The following is a 16,986-nucleotide window of genomic DNA, read 5'->3' as shown; positions in this document are numbered from 1 at the left end:
GCGTTACTGGAATCGTCTAGTCGGCTCACAAGGCTGGAGACATGGACAATAATGCCTACATTTTTTTGGAAACAATAAAAGTCCAAACTACCAGAAAATTGTCGACGATTTGCTAAAGAATTACGCAAAAATTGGTATGCAATACTCTCATTTCAATTTCATTCTACTCGTAGTTAATTGTAGGTATGTCTTTCATTTTCTTTTATTCTTCCAATAGGTGTAGAAATGTCTCTAAAAATTCGTTTCTTACATTCGCATTTGAAATTTTAAGGGGTGAGTTCATTCAGGTGAAAATGAACTACCAGTTATTTTACAGATAAAAATTTGAAAATACGTATTTGCATATTATTTCTTACGCTGAAATGAATCGTGTAAGAGTTAGCACAGTGAAAATTTTTTCTTCAAAATTTAAAAAAAAATTTCGAAAAAATTATTCGATTGTCAAATCCATACCCTTATCTCTTAGGCATCGACCAATTTCCAGTCGAACCACTCGCTTGATCCAGCGACTGGATTAAGGCTGGAACAATGTAGACACCGAGTCGACTTCCAGTGAAACCACTCACTGGATCCAGCGACTGGTCTAATGCAAACCCAGCCTTAGTCTCGGCTTTCCCTCTGCTGAGATTCAGCTAGGTCGTCAGCTAGACGCGGGTTAAGTACACATTAGATTGGCTCGGACGTTGTTACGAGATGCGTTGAGTTAGGTCGAGTTACGTCGGATTAGTTCGGGGCCTAAATGTCTATTAGATTCCAGCTTCGTTTAAGTTTCATCGCGTTAGGGACAAACTAGCTACGTGTCGGATAATGACGTCTTGTGTTCTAATCGCTAGAATATCATCGCCAGCCGAGTTGTTTACCCTCGCTCCCCTTCGTCGCTGCTTTCTACAAAGCGATATTCACGTGAGCACGCTGGATCCACCGGCGGCATTGATTTCGCGTCCGTTGTCACGAGCACCCGCATTATCGTGGAAACGTGCTCGAAACGGTTGATTCAGCGGCATAAATACTTCGCATGCGTGTCCGCGATAAGATTAGCATTCCCTAAAATAGGTTTCTAACCCGATGGAAAGCGCTATTTAGAAACGAAGTAACGAATAAACGCGTTCCTTTTTAATATTCTATATTGCGAATGCTCAGACATTTTTGGAAATTTGATAACACGGGAGGAGAGTCGTTTTTCCCTCGCTTCGTACGCTTTCGTCGAGCGCAGGATAATTTCGTAGAGCGCCTCGGTTTCGCTGGCTTTTAATCGAAGTGGAAACATCGGTCACTGGTCAGACGACGCGACGGTAGAAGTGGCGCGGACTGAACCGCCGCCTACGCGAGAAACGATGCGTAGGCACCGCCGAACGCGTCCAGCTTCTCTCTCGCCACTTTTCCGCCGACATCTTCTGTACACCGTGTTGATTTACAAGTAAAACGATACATAGTGCCTTCGACGGGATCAGCTCCCCCGAACACCTACGGAATTGTATTCTCTCGTGCTTGATGGAGCGCCCTTGGAGGAAATATCTCGCGTGAGATTACTAGTTTCGCCTGAAACTTTCCTCCCTTCCCTTTTTTTCCTCGCCGAAACAAATTTCATTATCCTTCGTTACGTGACTTCCTGCGCTCGGGGTTTAGTATTCGCGAGCATCGCTGTCTGGTTTCGCGAATTCCAGGGAATTGCGAATAGCGAGGAAGAGTTTGAATGAAAATCCGACGTGCGGGGTAATAGGTAGCAGAGGGATGAGAAAAATGGGATCTCCGCTAAGAAGTCCGCTGGCAAGTTCTGCCAGGGCTATAAGTACTTTCGCGAAGTTAATTTTTAAGAAGATACTGCGGAGCTGTGCCCGCCGCGATGGGAGGTGCGCGTTAAGCGCCGTCTCTGGCATCCCGCGGCTGTTGAAACGATTCTCTGGGTTCCATTAAAGCAACAGAATGGCGAGTCGAAAAGCAGGAAGGCACGGCGAGGCGCGCTTGAAATCTTCGCCTCTGCTCGCGCAATGTTTCTCGAGGGCGCAAGTTCTGGCCGCGCAGCTACGAGCTCTATCTCGCCAAGATAAATTGCGTTAGTCGTTGGCCGGCGCGACGTTAGGGGTTGTTTCCTTTTATTAGGTTTGCTGGACGAAAGCTATTGGCCCGTGCCTGGGTCGGGAGAAGCTTGGAAAGCTGTGCTTCTTCGGTTCAGAGCTGCTTCGCTGATTATGGCGCTCTAGTTTGCACTTTGGATGATTCTGCTACATGCCTTCCAGTGTTTGCGATCGCTGTTGACAATAATTTAACTCCAGTAGCGCACTCAGGATTTAATCCCGGGGGAGCCGAGTTGAAGGGATAAAAATACTATTCAAGCAAATGCAAAAATTTATTTAAAGAACGAAATCTATTTTTTTTACAAACTCCTTGAATTACTTCAGTCCTGGTAACATTAATCTTCTTTTTCCTATTTCTGTGGGAGTGCCAGGGTCCCATTTATATATTACTTTTCTTCCCAGCATCCAGCATTTACTTTAACACATTTAGAAAAACGGATCGATCAGTGTCGTTCTCCAAAAATTCAAGCCTGCGGTCCACCCTCACCTCTGAAGCACCCTGTACAATCGTCCATTCATATTTTACCCCCCTCACCCTCGCGTTCACTGTCACAGTAATGCCACTTGTTACACGTCTCGGTTGTCGGTGTCCTGTAATTCCATACGGCTCGTCGCGTTCGTCCATCTATCTTTAGCCCATTGTCGGATTCGTCTGCCGCCTGTCATCGCCCACGCAATAGGAAGCGTATTCTAATAATAACAATGACCGACCGTGTTCCATTACGCGTTCATTAAGAATACCGTTGTCTTGTTGCCGGGGGAAGTCCGTGTAAGACCCTGCCGATGCTCCTCGAAGCGAGGGTGGCGAACGTCATTCGATCCCTCGGACTGACGGCCGGTCACGCGAGAACCTCGTCGACGTGATCGCCTGGCGATTTTCGAACTCGACCGGACGGAAACTTTATATCCCGCCCGAGCTGGACTGTAAAGTCGATCGGCTGGAAAAAAAAGACAAAGAGGAGATTGGCAGAGTCTGGCGATAGAAACGGGAGAATGAATGTCGAGGGGGATCGATTTCTATGCGAACGATGTATTTACAGTGGTCCGTGACGTTATTTCGCCCGGCCTGCCACGATTAATCGCCCCGTGACGTACGCGCGTCGGATTATCGCGGGGATCGATCGCCGACGGCCGATTAGAACTGTCATCGTCGCTAACGAGGGACTTTCATCGTCAAAACTCAGGGCAAAAAGGCGTCGCGCGCGAAAGCGTATCGCCTTGGGCAGCTAACGGATCGTTGCGCGGACTACTCGCGGATCCTGTCGAAAGGAGGCGGGAGAATAGTAGAGGGCTCCCTTCGAAGCGGGACGGGAGAGGAAAGAACAGTTTGCCAGCGAATAATAAAGAGATTAGTCGAGCGAAGCCGCGCGAAATAATCACGTTAAATAGGTCGATCGATCTGAATGTTGCGGTGGCGATGGCAATACCACGAGCCCGATGTTGCGAAACTTCGCGGAGACAAAGATGAAGACACTGTGCTCTATCATTTCTAATTTCACCGCGCGTTCACTCTCTGCTCATTGAATTTTTAAATGGTTGCATGGCTGAAAGCTCGCGGACGCGCTCGTGGCAAGGGTCGCAGCGACGCGCGCGTGCAATGGCACCGTGGATGTCACAGGGCGCGTTTATTACGGCTCCACGGTTATGCATCGACTATGCAGATTTCTCTCTGCTTTTGACCTCGTGCGCGAGCACCGCGAGCAGGAGGGTAGAGCTCGCACCATGGCCGTAAACTGTGCCTCGTTGTGCAGCTTCTAAAGCGCCCCGGTGCACGCGCCTCGAAACTTTTCCACCCCCTCACTTGGCGTTACGTAATCTCGGCGTCGCGTTATCATTTTCACGCCATTTCCTCCGCGTCTGCGAACAAGGCGAACTTGTCTTTCGATTGAGAGGGCGAAAGGACGAGCCGGCGTAGCTTGTGCACTCGCCAGTGTCGTTCTAAAGCGAAATTGATTCCGAGTTGGGATCTGTGAAGTCCTCTTGATCTTCGATTTTTCCATCTATCTGGATTTTTCAGTCCGAGAGATCGCAGCTTCTCGGCGAGCAGTAGAAAAGGGGAATCGCAGTGGCCGTGTTCCCGGAACGTGACCATGACACGGCTCGTTAGTCAGTTCGAGGGAAGGAGGGCTTGTGTTTCTAATACTTCGCATCTTATCTTGGAAGTAGAAATTAGCACGGCGATGATGAGACCAGGTATCTGTGTGACCGTCCGTTTTAGAGCACGAGCGTCTGTTCCGCGTATGCGTCGCTGTGAGGTCACAGGGATTTCACGATCCACGTGTGCGCCGAGTGGTGCACGGGATCTCGTCGTCATTCTCGCTTCAGATGCACATTACTGGGCTGGACAAATTGCACGTACGTGCAGTAGCCGTGCAAAAGGGAGAGGACAATAAACCTAGGCGCTCGTGTTTACCCGCTCGACCCGGGGTAATAGTGTGCTGGGTGTTACGCGCTCCTCGCGCGTTTGCTAATTGGATTACGCGACACGCGCAGCCAAAAGTCAAGCTGGATTAAGAGACGGTCAGTTTAGGGGACGGCGATGGAAGCGGATAGGGGGATCAAACGGATGTCCACCTTCGTGTTTTCAGATTATTTTTCATCGCGAAGCTTAACCCCGCTGTACCGTGAGCCATGGATTTGGGAATGAAGAGCTTTCGGGAGGATTTTCGTACACCGAATCGTGGCTCGATTAAGGGGGCTCATTTTAATCTGGACCTTAAACTCTAAACGCTGCTTTTTTTCGTTTCGAAACTACGTTCTTCAAATCGGTGCTAATGATGTTTAAAAAAATTACCGAACCGATTTGAATGAAACTTGGCACGATTTGGTTCTCATACCAGTATCTACTTAGTCTTTATCATACGGAATCTTTTGTAATAGTTACGGTTTGGTTTTAATGAAACACTCGTGTCTATTTTAAAAATGAAAATTTTAAAAGTAGCGTATAATAAAGACTAGCTTCTTTTACATACTTTAAGTTTTGAATGATATTTTTGGCATCGCAAACTACTTATTATCGTCATCTCTTTTGGAGGGGAAATATTCTTCAAATCATAAGCTTTCAAGTGCATATTGCGGTTTTTGATTAACAAAATTACTTGAAGGTGAAAAAATTCATAGAAAGTCCCCTCTTTTCACGGTCCTAGATGCGTGTAACCTCTTAACCGTCCTCTAACTTTCAGCGCAGGGGGACTGAGAAGTTCCTTCATTCATGGCTCGCGATCTCTCGTATGTATTAACGATTTAATGGAAACAGTGTGGATCGTCCAGTGGAATCGCTGACCCAAATAAATATCGTTGGAGGTTGATTAAACGGCACCGGGTCACCTGGCGAGTATTGTTTTAAGAACCGGTGCATAATTAAACGACGAACAGGCTCGGACGACGGGATCTCCCGAGTGTTCGCGACGTATATACCTATTTCACCGTTTACGACGTCGTTGGAGCGCAGCCCGCCATTCTGCCGTCGTAAAATGTTTCATCGTCGCTGAAAGTTGCGAGACGCTCAGCTCGGCAAAAACTCCGGCCACCCGACGTCGTGTGTCCCAGGCAAAGGCCACTCATCTATTGGGCTTTCGATCATAACTGCCCTTAGAAATTATATGATTTATCGCTGTGCCAGCTGTTTATACCGGAGATTGATTTCAAGGCATCCCCCGGCGAAGAGCGCTCAAACTTTTCTCCTCGATCTGTTCGCTCTGAAAACCTAGCCGTCTCGACGCCTTGGCGTTCCTTGCGCCCCTTCTTCTCGTCCCTTATGTGTCAATAAAGCTCGCGCGGAGCTTTCAATTTTACAGTGTTTCGTAGCGGAGCAATAGCCGACGAGCTTGGCCCCACGAAATGAGAAAATTCCTTCCCTGCCATCTCGCAGCGCTGGCTTTGGAATTCATGGGAAACCGTCACCCACGGTTTCAGCCTTTCGAAATCGAAGCGCGCTGCTGCGAGGCATCGATCGAGCAATGCGATCGCACTGGGCAGCCGGGACTCGATGCGTGCGTAGAAATTGAACATCCAGGACCGAGAACAAGGTGATAAGGGAACGTCTACCTAGAGTTTCTCTATATCGCGCCTCAGTTGCTCTAAACAGAGGCTGCCGCCCCATTTCCGCCGAAGAGAGGCTGTCGAACCGTATTGGCCGATCGATCGGACACTCCACGCGTCTCTCCCTCGGTCTCTTTCCTTTTAATTCGCCCGGAGAAACGATCCGTTCCCCCTTTCCCTTTCAATCACGCCGAGGAACGGAAAAGGGAGCGCCGATGCTTTGATGTCGACTCCTAAAGCCTTTCCTTGGTTCGAGGAACCTTGTTGGAGGATGGAAAAAAGCTGTCCTATGTTAATTGCATGTTCTTCCTGCCTCTGACAATTCGGAAGCTTGGAAATGAACCTAGCTATTAGAATTTCCCTTGCTGTGGCAGGTGGAAGCGAAACAGTAACCCCTGCTTCTTAGAACAACACAGCTTCGGTGGAATTATCAAATTACTTATAGACTTAGCGAACTTTGTTAAAGTAACGTAAATTGATCCTACTCGCAATGAAAGTTTAATTCCCAGGAGCCTCCTGCTAATTAATGATTTCCCAGAAATAATGCCCCGACCTTTACCGGTTGTTCTCCAGTGGCTCGTGTCGATCGACGTGATGCTCGAGCCGCGACGTCTTCCTAGACACGGGTATATACCACTGGCAAGTGGCTTTGCGCGCGTGTATCGGCAATGGGATTTGGAACGGAACGAAGAACGATGGCAGCGGCTGGCGCAAACGGATTTCGATATCTTAATGAGATTTATAGCGGTCACGTGTAACTAGACATCGATACTCAGCGTGCACGCGCACGGTTTTCTTGCGAGAAGTTGCCGAATGCGGCAGGAACTTGGACGTATTCACCCGCCACGGCGTGGCAACGCGATTCCCTCTGGAGATATTAAAACAATCAGCACAGTGGGCTGGGAATATTTTTTTCTCCGGACACAGAGGGAGAGGATTAAAATCTCGCGATTCGTTGAACGCGGCGGGGTGTGTATTTGAATGCGAGTGGAAAAAGCGGCGGGGAAAACGTTACGAGAAATTGCACGGTGGGTGTGCAACGTTTCTCGATTTCTAGGAACGAATATGAAACTCCTCGGTCGTTTATCTCGCGCCATAAACGACCATTTCGTTGTGCCATGAACGGAGATTCTTTCTCGGCACTGTTGACTGGGGAAGGTGAGCGAGAGAACTCGTCACTTGAAAGTGCCTTCGACTTTCTTCAACGAAATGAGTTTAATTCTTCGTGGGAACTTAATTAATTATACTTACATTAGAGGTGTTTGATTGATTTTAAGTACACGGGGGATGATTAGGGATTAAACAGTTTAGTTTTTATTGAACGATTTAATTCAGCTTCGATCCTCTGTTTGTTTGTATGTTTGTTTTTTTTGTATGTATGGTTCAAATCTGGCAACTCAAATTTAACCCACTTCGAACTATCCAATTGTCTTGAAAAAAAAAATAACCCCGGTGAAAAAATTATCCAGTCATTAATAAATATAAGCCATAACCACAGATCCAAACGACTTGAAACGAGCCACTCGCGTTCTTTACGAAAACGAGAAAAGGCTGCTGCGTTCGGGACGCTAGTCGCATCGCGATTACCGAAAATACACAATTTAGCGAGAAATCATCCGTCAAGTATGTACGAATAGTAAAAATAATAATAGAAATTGTAGTACAAGAAAAGAATTATTTTTTAGTGACTGTAGCACTACAACGTTTAAGCAAACTGTTAAACTGTATACAGCAATAAAAGATATTTGTAAGGAAGTCTGGACTGTGAAATATAAATCCACAAACACAAAAAACTAGAAAATAAAAAATATATAAAAAAATTGTTATGTTAAACGATTTTATTAAAAGTGTAGTAAAACCTGAATTAAAATGCACTAAAAACTAAAAAAGAATTATTTTCTTGTACTTCAATTTTGATGGTGTTACTATCACTTTTAATAAAATCGTTCAACATCATTTTTTTCTTTTATATATTTTTTATTGTAGAAGAAAAAGGAGTCGTCGTCGACTAGGTGCATAAGACTGGGAATCGAACCCGGGATCTTTCGCTTGCCCGGCGACTGTTTTGATCACTAAGCTGCCAGAGTCGACGGCGACGAGTCTTCTCCAAGTGAACATACTTTAAACGAAGCCTGGATGATAGGCCATTTTCAAAATAAACCCTTCTATCATTTAAGACCGTCGAATTAGAAAGTCTACGGTTTATGAGCGATTTGCCCGTTTCGAGTGTGCTTGCCGCCTGGCTCTCGATATCGCGAGCAGGTCGATGTGTAACAGGGGTAAATAACAGGGGCACGTTTAATCTGCCATCGGTGGGATCGATTCCCTATCGCGAGGCGAAAAGTTATTAATCGGATAACGGTCAGCCCCATAATCGAGATAACTTTATCTGGCTGTAATTGGCTCGATTCGATCGACGAAACGATACCTCATCCCCCGACCGTTAATTTACTTCCGTATAATTCAATCGATCCGCCGTATTTACCTACCGGCTCCTAGACCACCATAGGAGAGTCTGAGGTTCCTTGGAGGGAAAGCTCCTCCGCTTCGTGGCCCTCCTATCCGTTCGTCACTCAAGGTTCCACTTTCGGGGGTATTACTGACGTTGGAAACATTAGCAACCCTTCTACTTCTCCCTCAAGCCGATCGAGAGGGAATTAATGCGTTTGCCACGCGGCAGAAGAGCTCGTGGCCAACTTCCCTGTCGCGCGTACCACTTTAGCCTCTCACGAACTTCTTGGTGGTCGACTTCGTCGCTACTAATTCGCTGAAGCGTGTAATTGCTGGCGAAAGTTTCACTACTTCTTGTCCACCGTTTCGTCGACTCTGCCACTCGCTGAGACTTGGGGAATCGAATCACGTTTACATGGATATATGTATCTTACAGGTGACGATAGATGGGTCGAATATGAATTGTTTTTTTTTCTCCTGTTAAGGTGCTGGGCAGCCAGACGGAATACCATTTCGTGCACAGGGCTCTACCACACGCGCGGAGCAAAAGGTCCGTGCCGCACATGAGAAGATTGAAGGTGGACCCTCTGGTAAGCGGTGCCTTCCAACCCCGAGTCCGCTTGAAATTCCTTCCCCGTGGAACGATATTTGCCATCGTCGCAGTTTTCCACTTCATAAAATTTCGACGTATCCAGCGGCGCGAAACAAAGCACGTAGAGCCCTTTCCATCCTCCGCAGCTTTGCCATTCATCCCTCCCTCGCGCTGCCTGTAATACATTTCATTACGAGCGTTTCATACTCCGTCGCACTGTTACATTTAATCCTGCACCTTGAACTCGTGTCGCGTTTTGAGGAAGACCATTTCGAATTTTGAAGCATCTTGAAGGCAGCATCGCTCGAGGCAAATAGTCCGTGGGGTGTGTGCGCTCGAAGCTCGGTTCAAGGACACGGGTCTCCGTTAGGAGGCTGATATAAATGCTAATGAATGTTCAATTTCGAAAGGTGACGAGAACATAATCGGACGAGGTGCAAATTGCTTGCATAAAATTACGCTTCGTCGTTGGAAGAAGATATCCACGGAATCGCCATCGATCCTTGTAAAAGAACGCTCGCCCCCTTCTCACTGTCCCTTAATGCATTTTCATCGCACGTGTCGTTCCTTTCCTCTCATCCCAGCCATGGAGCGCCACACAGAAATCTATCGGTGACTCTGTTTAATATCGTCTAGTCTTTCTTCAATTTCAAATCGAGACTCTAAAAAGGGAACTACTTAGCTTTTGGTTTGCTCAGCGGGAATGCGAGAGCCAACTACGTTAGCGTAAATCGTCGGGGCATGAGGGTTGGTTTAAATGTTTCAGGTGCACACCGCGGTGCAGCAGCCTGGATTCAAGAGGGTGAAGAGAGGCTACAAGCCGCTGAGCGTGGATAATCTCGTGCCCCTTTACGAAATGAAAAATCCTGGCAACAGCGACCCTTCGGACCCTTACTTCCAGTACCAGTGGTACCTGAAGAACACGGGGCAGAACGGCGGTAAGCCGAAGTTGGATCTGAACGTGAAGGCAGCTTGGGCTCAGGGTGTCACTGGGAAAAACGTCACCACCGCCATAATGGACGACGGTGAGTGAAAAATACTGTTTCCCCTGTGCTGGGATGCAGCAGGTCCCACGCAGGTTCCCGTGTCAAAGAGACAATCAGGCCACTGGCACGTAGCACTGAACCTACGTGCGCGTGGACCTTTAACCTTTAACTTTTGTAATTCGAGTCGTGTAGTTGGCGGAGAGAATAGAAACAACTGCGAGGGATGGCAGTGGAGAAATAGGTAGAGGCTGATGGTCGAGGGTTGCTCGGGGTATTCGAGAATAAGATTGCTGAGTTGCTCAACTTTCAAAGGGGTGGTTTTGATGGTACGTCCCACGCAGGGATTATCTAATAAGTGAGAACATAATGTCAGAACCGAAGCTTCCTATTGATCGTGGATCAAAGGGCACTCAACCGAAGGAACAGAATTTTATCGATCGCTTCGAATGCGACGTGGCACGGGGTGGCGTGTAATCGGCGTTTCGCAGAGTGGATACATAGTTAATGGACGCTTCCGCAGATTTAACGGCAGCAATTTTGCTGGCGGCTCTCCTCCACAGATCTCATTAACAGAAACCGCTTTAGCTAAGATTACGCGCCACGTGAGCGTCGCGTTCCCGAGGTTGACTGCATTAATTGCACGCCGGGACAGGAAGATAATCACTCACGGATATTGCCCCGACATGATTTCATTAATTACCATCGCTTGTTACTTTCCTAGATGCCTTAACGCCGCACGTTTCTGGGAAATTGGCGCCAAAACATGCGAGGGGTGACAGTAACATGCTAAATTGTTCGAATGTTCAAGTAGATAGAACGGTGTTCCAGGAAAGGCGAATTTTTGTGGTGACTTATTCCAGTAATCTTGAGAGTTCACGGGGGATTAAATAGTGGTACCGCGAACTGGGGAACATTGGCATGTTTTGGGGGTTTTAAGGGGTTATGCCTACCTGTGAGCTTTGAAAAAACATGTATAGTCGGGAATCTTTGCGGGAAGAACTTGAAGGCTTTTTTAATCAAACCTTTTTGCATTCGAAAGTGTACATGTTAAACTACTTGTAGTAATTTTTGCGATGGAAAATACAAATTAATAAAAGAAATATCAGCGATCTCCTGGCAGCGATTTTTTCCAGTAGTTTGCGGTGATCACCCTAATTTTGACCAGGTTCAATTGAAATAAAAAAATCGCTGGAATTTAGTTAGTATATTAGATTCTCTAGTCCTTAATCGCTTATTATAGGTACCGAAAAATTAATTTGCTACAAAATGGCGGCTTCTCATAGCAAAGTATCGATTTTCGCCACAGAATCGCTCTCATTTTTCATCTGTAAAATAAAAACTACGCAACGGAAATGAAAAAGCCACGATTAAGGACTAGATAATTTGATATACTAACTAACTTTGGTCGAATTATTTATTTCTAATGAACCAGGTCAAAGCTACAGTGGTCACCGTAATAAAAATTCTATTATTTATTTAGATATCGCATTGCAAAAAAAACTACAAGAACTTTAAAATGTATACTTTCGAATATACACCCGTTTATTTAAAAAAGTCTTTAAGTTTTAAAAAAAAAAAATCCTGAAAATGCTTGTATTTTCAGACCTTACACTTTACATAACCGCTTAAGTATCCCATCATAACATTGCATCTTTTGCGATTGTAGGTGCTACAAGTGCACAAATGCATACAATTTTAATTAGCTGCCAATGTCCCCACCCAGTTTACGGTACCCTCTGTCTCTAATCTGTCCAGATATTTTTATACAATTCGATAGCAGACAAATATTGTCCCCTCCACCCCCAGGAAGAATAAGCTGCCAAAGTTTGACTAATTACCCGACCACCACACAGCCGCCCTCGAATTGACCCAGTTGCCCAGCTGTAATCGAGTCGGACGCGAAACAGAATCTATACCCAGGACTGTTGATGCAGCTAGATCGATTAAACCGCGCGCATCGAGCCTCGTCTCGCACAGATAATCGACTGGGAGGCTCGGTAGCCAACAATCCACTGAATCAAAACCGACGTAATCGGGCTCGTCTCTGGGGACACGTATTGACAACTAACCGCCGATCCAGTCACAAGTGACGTTCCCAATCGTCCACAATCGCTGACGCTGATATTCCTTCGAGTATCACAGACGCGCGCCAATTTCGCGTCGCTCGCGGCAACCGCCCCTGGAACCGCGAGCGATCGTTCAGCGAAACAGAAAAAACAGGCACGCACGCGAAACGGTAATTTGTATATAAAGCTGCAGCACGGGCGCGGGTATTGGTTTTCGATAAAATTGCGCGTTTCGTTGGTAGCGAGAATGTTGGGTATTCAATAACTCTGATAAGGTTCGATCCTAAACGTTTGACGATGAATATTTCATTCGCCTCGATTTCCCGCCGTGCCATTTGCTTTGAGTATCCCCCTAGCTCTTTGCAAAATATTTTTAACGCGAATATTGTTAGCACTCCAATTCTGCCTCGCCCGCGGGGCTCCATTGCTCCCGTCGCGAATTCTGTGGCTTCTAAATCAGTACCAACTTCCTGGTTAATGTACGGTCGAAGTTTGGCCCCAACGTCACGTGCCCTCCGCCGACGATCGTTATGCAACGCTGCCACAATGGCAACGGTCGCTCGCGAAACGCGATTATGTCCGAGAATTGCCATTCCAGTAAACACGAATCGATAATGTAGCCGCAGGCAGGGGTGTGTAACCGTTGTACGGCTCTCCCCTGCTTATTAAGTCCTGGGCGACTCGCGATACACCTCTGTTAAACTTGTAATCTCAGATATCCAGGGATACAGCTCGTTAGGGATTCGCACCTTTTGCGGCTTACGTCGCTGCTATCGATTTCAGTTTGACAGTCATCACCTGGCGCACACTCGGAGGTAATAGTCCATGACAATCAGCGTCGATGTACGTGGAGAATTTTATGTACATCTAATATTCAGCTGAAAATTTGTTAATCCTCCGTGTCGACAAATTATTCCATTGTTACAAATGTAAATTTAATACCTGTTGTTCCGTGGGGGTGTTTGAACAGGTAGAATATTGACTCCGAAAGCCCCTTTTCATGGTAACGTGAACACTGTGTTAGTTTCGTCGTAAGTTCGGATTAATTTCGCAGGTAAACTTTAGTTAGAAACTTTGAATTGTAGATGGTGTTGGATGCAGGAAGGACCTGAGAGTGCTATAATTAAAATTAATATCGCTGACTAATTTATTACGTAATTCCCATTGTAATAATGCAACTACCAAGGAGATATATCAACTTTTTAAATATTGTAGACAGTTTTACGATAACTACAATATTTATGAAAAATATCTAACTTCGTAATGTTTACAGATACTTTTCTCGACACTGACTTTTGGCACTGGTTACCTACCGTCAGGAAGTAGGAAAAGAATCGATTCTTTGGGAATTTATTTCAGAAAGTACATGCATATTTTTATGCGATGGTTTTTGTATTCAAATGAGGGATACTTTAACAGGTTATTATATTATGTTTTGGTATAAAAATATTTACTTATTGCAAAATTACAACTGATTTCCCGGAAGCTGTTTTTAAACCGGTGACCAGGATTTCTTCAAAACCGCTTCACCAATCTTTCTGAAACTTTATAGGTTTCTTCTAGGCATTCAAGTCTAGTCTTTAATCGAAGCATTTGTTTTTCCAATTCATAGTTTTTATTTTATGGATGCAAAATAAGTGTTTTTCTACGAAAATCGATCATTTCAGATTAAACACCTGCCATTTTGTCCCAGATTAATATTTTATAAAACGGAACGATTAAAGACTAGACAAACTACTGTACTAATTAAATCTTCTTCGCTTTTTTATTTCAGATAACCCAGTTCCGAATAATGTTGATCACCGCAAAACACGTTTCCAAAACCAGCTTCCGGGAAATCAGTTGTAATTGTGCAATAACTAAATATTTTTATACCAAAACATAATATAATAACCTGTTAAAGTGTCCTTCACCTGAATACAAAAGCCATTGCATAAAAATATGCATGTACTTTCTGAAATAAATTCCCAAAAATTCGATTCTTTCTCTACCTCCTGACGGTAGGTAACCCCTTAAATCTGCTAGCATAACACCAACTGCGTTTCCTCTGTTGCAGGTGTCGACTACATGCATCCAGATCTAAAGTACAACTACGTAAGTATATTCATTATTATGCACCACTGTGTCTGTACCTGTGGAGTTAATTTGATTGAGACCGTTTACTGTCTACTTCTCCGTTCGAGAAACAGAATATTTGTTAGGTTCCATTGGCCGGCTCCATTCTAGCCGAGTGGCTTTCATAAAGTGCAATAGCACAAGCTTATGCCTCTTGAATTTAAATCGAGCCACAAACACGGCCTTTTCACACGTAAATGTGGATGACGATAAAGCGTCGCGACGCTTCTACCTTGCGTCCCGAAGGAGCTCGTCCTCCTCGCGGCTTTCTGTCGAACAGGCGACACCAGGTCGATGCATTAAACGTTAATCAACGTGGAAGTCGAAGGACGAGGAGCTGTGGTCTTCGTCGACGCCCTCGCGCTGGGAAATGAAAAGCGAAACGGTGAAAAATCACGGAAGCGACGCGTTCGAGATTGTGGCGGGATTGAAGGTCCTTCGCACATCTCACCAGAAATTGCAATCGCTTCGAATGTCAGTCGAACCTCGAAACCTTCGAATACCAAGAATTTTTACTGACAAGTGGAATTTTTAGGAGTTTAGGAATAGCCTATGGTGCGATTGGCACATAAATGGCGCACCTTAAGTAGAATCCGAAACATAGCCGGGTATTCATAGTCGCTACTTATTCTTAAGCAAATGCTTAAGCATTCAGCATCCTTTATTAGCTACTAGGTGGTTAGTAGAGGACGCCGCATGCTTAAGAATTTTTTTTTGTATTTGTATTTTGTTTTTCCTGAGTTATTTACACAGGATGGCATTTCAAGCATTTTGCTTATATTGCCCAACGAACATTAGTAAATTCCATTGTTCCCTCTTCTCTCCTTCGGGTCCCAGCAGCAGCAGCGCACCGGGAGAAAGGTGATCGATCCCCGTTCACCCATCTTTCCCCAGTACACCGCCCGTGACGCTTAACTTCGGTGATCTAACGAGAACCGGTGTATTCATCACGGCCACGGCCGCTGGTTTTGCTTAAGAATAAATAGCGACTATGAATACCGGCCATAGAGACCTCGGGGAGTCGACGTTGGCCGAATCGGTTAAGGCGGCTGTTCATCATGCATTGGATCCGAAGATCGTGGGTTCGAGTCCCATCGCCACGAGGTTCGTTTTTTCTTCTACAAATTGTGCGCAAATGTGGCATCAAAGTGCCATGGAGGAAAGTGTTGAAAGATACAAGAATCCCAGCTGTCGATAAAGCGACAATTTGTACGCACTAGGAGAAAAGAGGCCTCGTCTACTCGATTCGGATCACGTATCCTTGCTCGGTCTTCAGGATCATCCACTCTCGACGTCCTAGAGAAGGGAAGCCTGCGCATTAAGCACGGTCCAGTAGCTGCAGGGGGCTCCTAAGGGCCTCTAACATGCACCGAATCGAATCACGCGCATTCAAATAGACTCGATAAACTCCAGCTAATCACGGTCGCCGAGGAGTGCAGGAGTAACGAGGGCAACGCGGAGGAAAAACGTTCGATCAATTCTTCGCACGGCAAACGTGCAACTGGATAACAACGATGGGCACTCGACCTACTTCCAGGTCCTCGTCCAGCGCTATCGAAACAAATATGTATTCGCCGGAGGGACGTGACGAGTAAAAATATCTAATGTTCTCGTTAACAAATACACGGGGCACAGCGTGGAACAAAGAGCGGAATCAAGTGTTGTTCGTCCTCTTCCTCGTTGATTCGACGCGAAAGCGAGCGAATTTGTCCGTTTCTCGGTGAAAGGCGAAACAAGAGAGCTGAAAAGACAATGGGGTCCGCGTTTCGCAGAAGCTCGCAATCAACTTTGAGGACGGGCGGACAATGCGGGGAGGAATATTCGCTCGGCGCTGGAGGCATACAGGAGCAAGTTCGCCGCGAAAAATTCCCAGAAGGCTAATTAATTTCATCACGCTGCCGAGCGTGCTCGCTCTAGCATCGTGTCGCGCGGCGATATTATCGAGAGGCGGGCGGGAGGAATTCAACAGAGGAGGATGGAAATGGGGGAAGCACGTCAAGTTTCATAAAGCGCGTGGTTCGCTTTACGACGTAAAGGGGGCGAAGTAAACAGCAGTGGGTCGAGCTGATTAAGGCACCTTGTCCAGGCATTCTGATATTCTCGGCAGCGAACGCGTCTTTCAATTAGGCGAGTAAAATATGAGGCGACGTGGCCATGAGAGCTGAGCGATGGCCGAGGAGACGAGGGTCGCCACCGAGGGGTTGGTCTTCGAGGAGACGAAGATTAATGGCCGTCCGACGCTGCGCGAGCAGTGGAATTAATAGAGGAAGAATTTTCACCGCGAGCAAACCGCGCCAACCGATCTCATGGTCGATTAATTAACGACATTGGGAAGTCTCCCAGGTATATCACCCCCAAGATTTATCCTGGCTTTCGTTGTACAAATTCGCGGGATATTTCACGGGAGAAGAATTCCCTTGTTAGCGTGAAAAGTCCTTGGAAAATAGAAAAAGGCATCGTGAAATATCGTCGAGGTGCAATTCCATTTAAACGGGGTTTAGCCCTCGTTACGACGGACGCGGAGGAGCCGCGCGAGGGGGAGGTGCCTCCGGAAAACGTGACTCTCTATTCTGCAGCCCTGCGTGAGAGCAGCGGATTCAAAAGTGGCAAGTCTCGCTGGAATTGGAGACACGCTGGAAATCGGGAAAGAGTCAATTATG

The 16,986-nt window shown here is 46.2% G+C and overlaps 1 protein-coding gene across 1 annotated transcript in view; it reads left to right on the top strand.

Moving 5' to 3' along the window:
• The window catches only part of Amon (prohormone processing protease amontillado), a 39,533-nt gene that overhangs the window by 1,653 nt on the left and 20,894 nt on the right, over positions 1-16,986 (top strand). The window contains exons 2-4 of the mRNA XM_076810019.1: positions 9,053-9,157; positions 9,926-10,184; positions 14,268-14,305. Of these exons, the coding sequence (XP_076666134.1) occupies positions 9,053-9,157; positions 9,926-10,184; positions 14,268-14,305 (402 nt within the window). The remainder of the gene's footprint in view (positions 1-9,052; positions 9,158-9,925; positions 10,185-14,267; positions 14,306-16,986) is intronic.

The sequence above is a fragment of the Andrena cerasifolii genome, chromosome 4 (genome assembly GCF_050908995.1).
Source record: "Andrena cerasifolii isolate SP2316 chromosome 4, iyAndCera1_principal, whole genome shotgun sequence".
Taxonomy (NCBI): Eukaryota; Metazoa; Arthropoda; class Insecta; order Hymenoptera; family Andrenidae; genus Andrena; species Andrena cerasifolii.
Note: the sequence above shows the minus strand (reverse complement) of the source record. Positions and strands in the feature narration are given on the sequence as shown.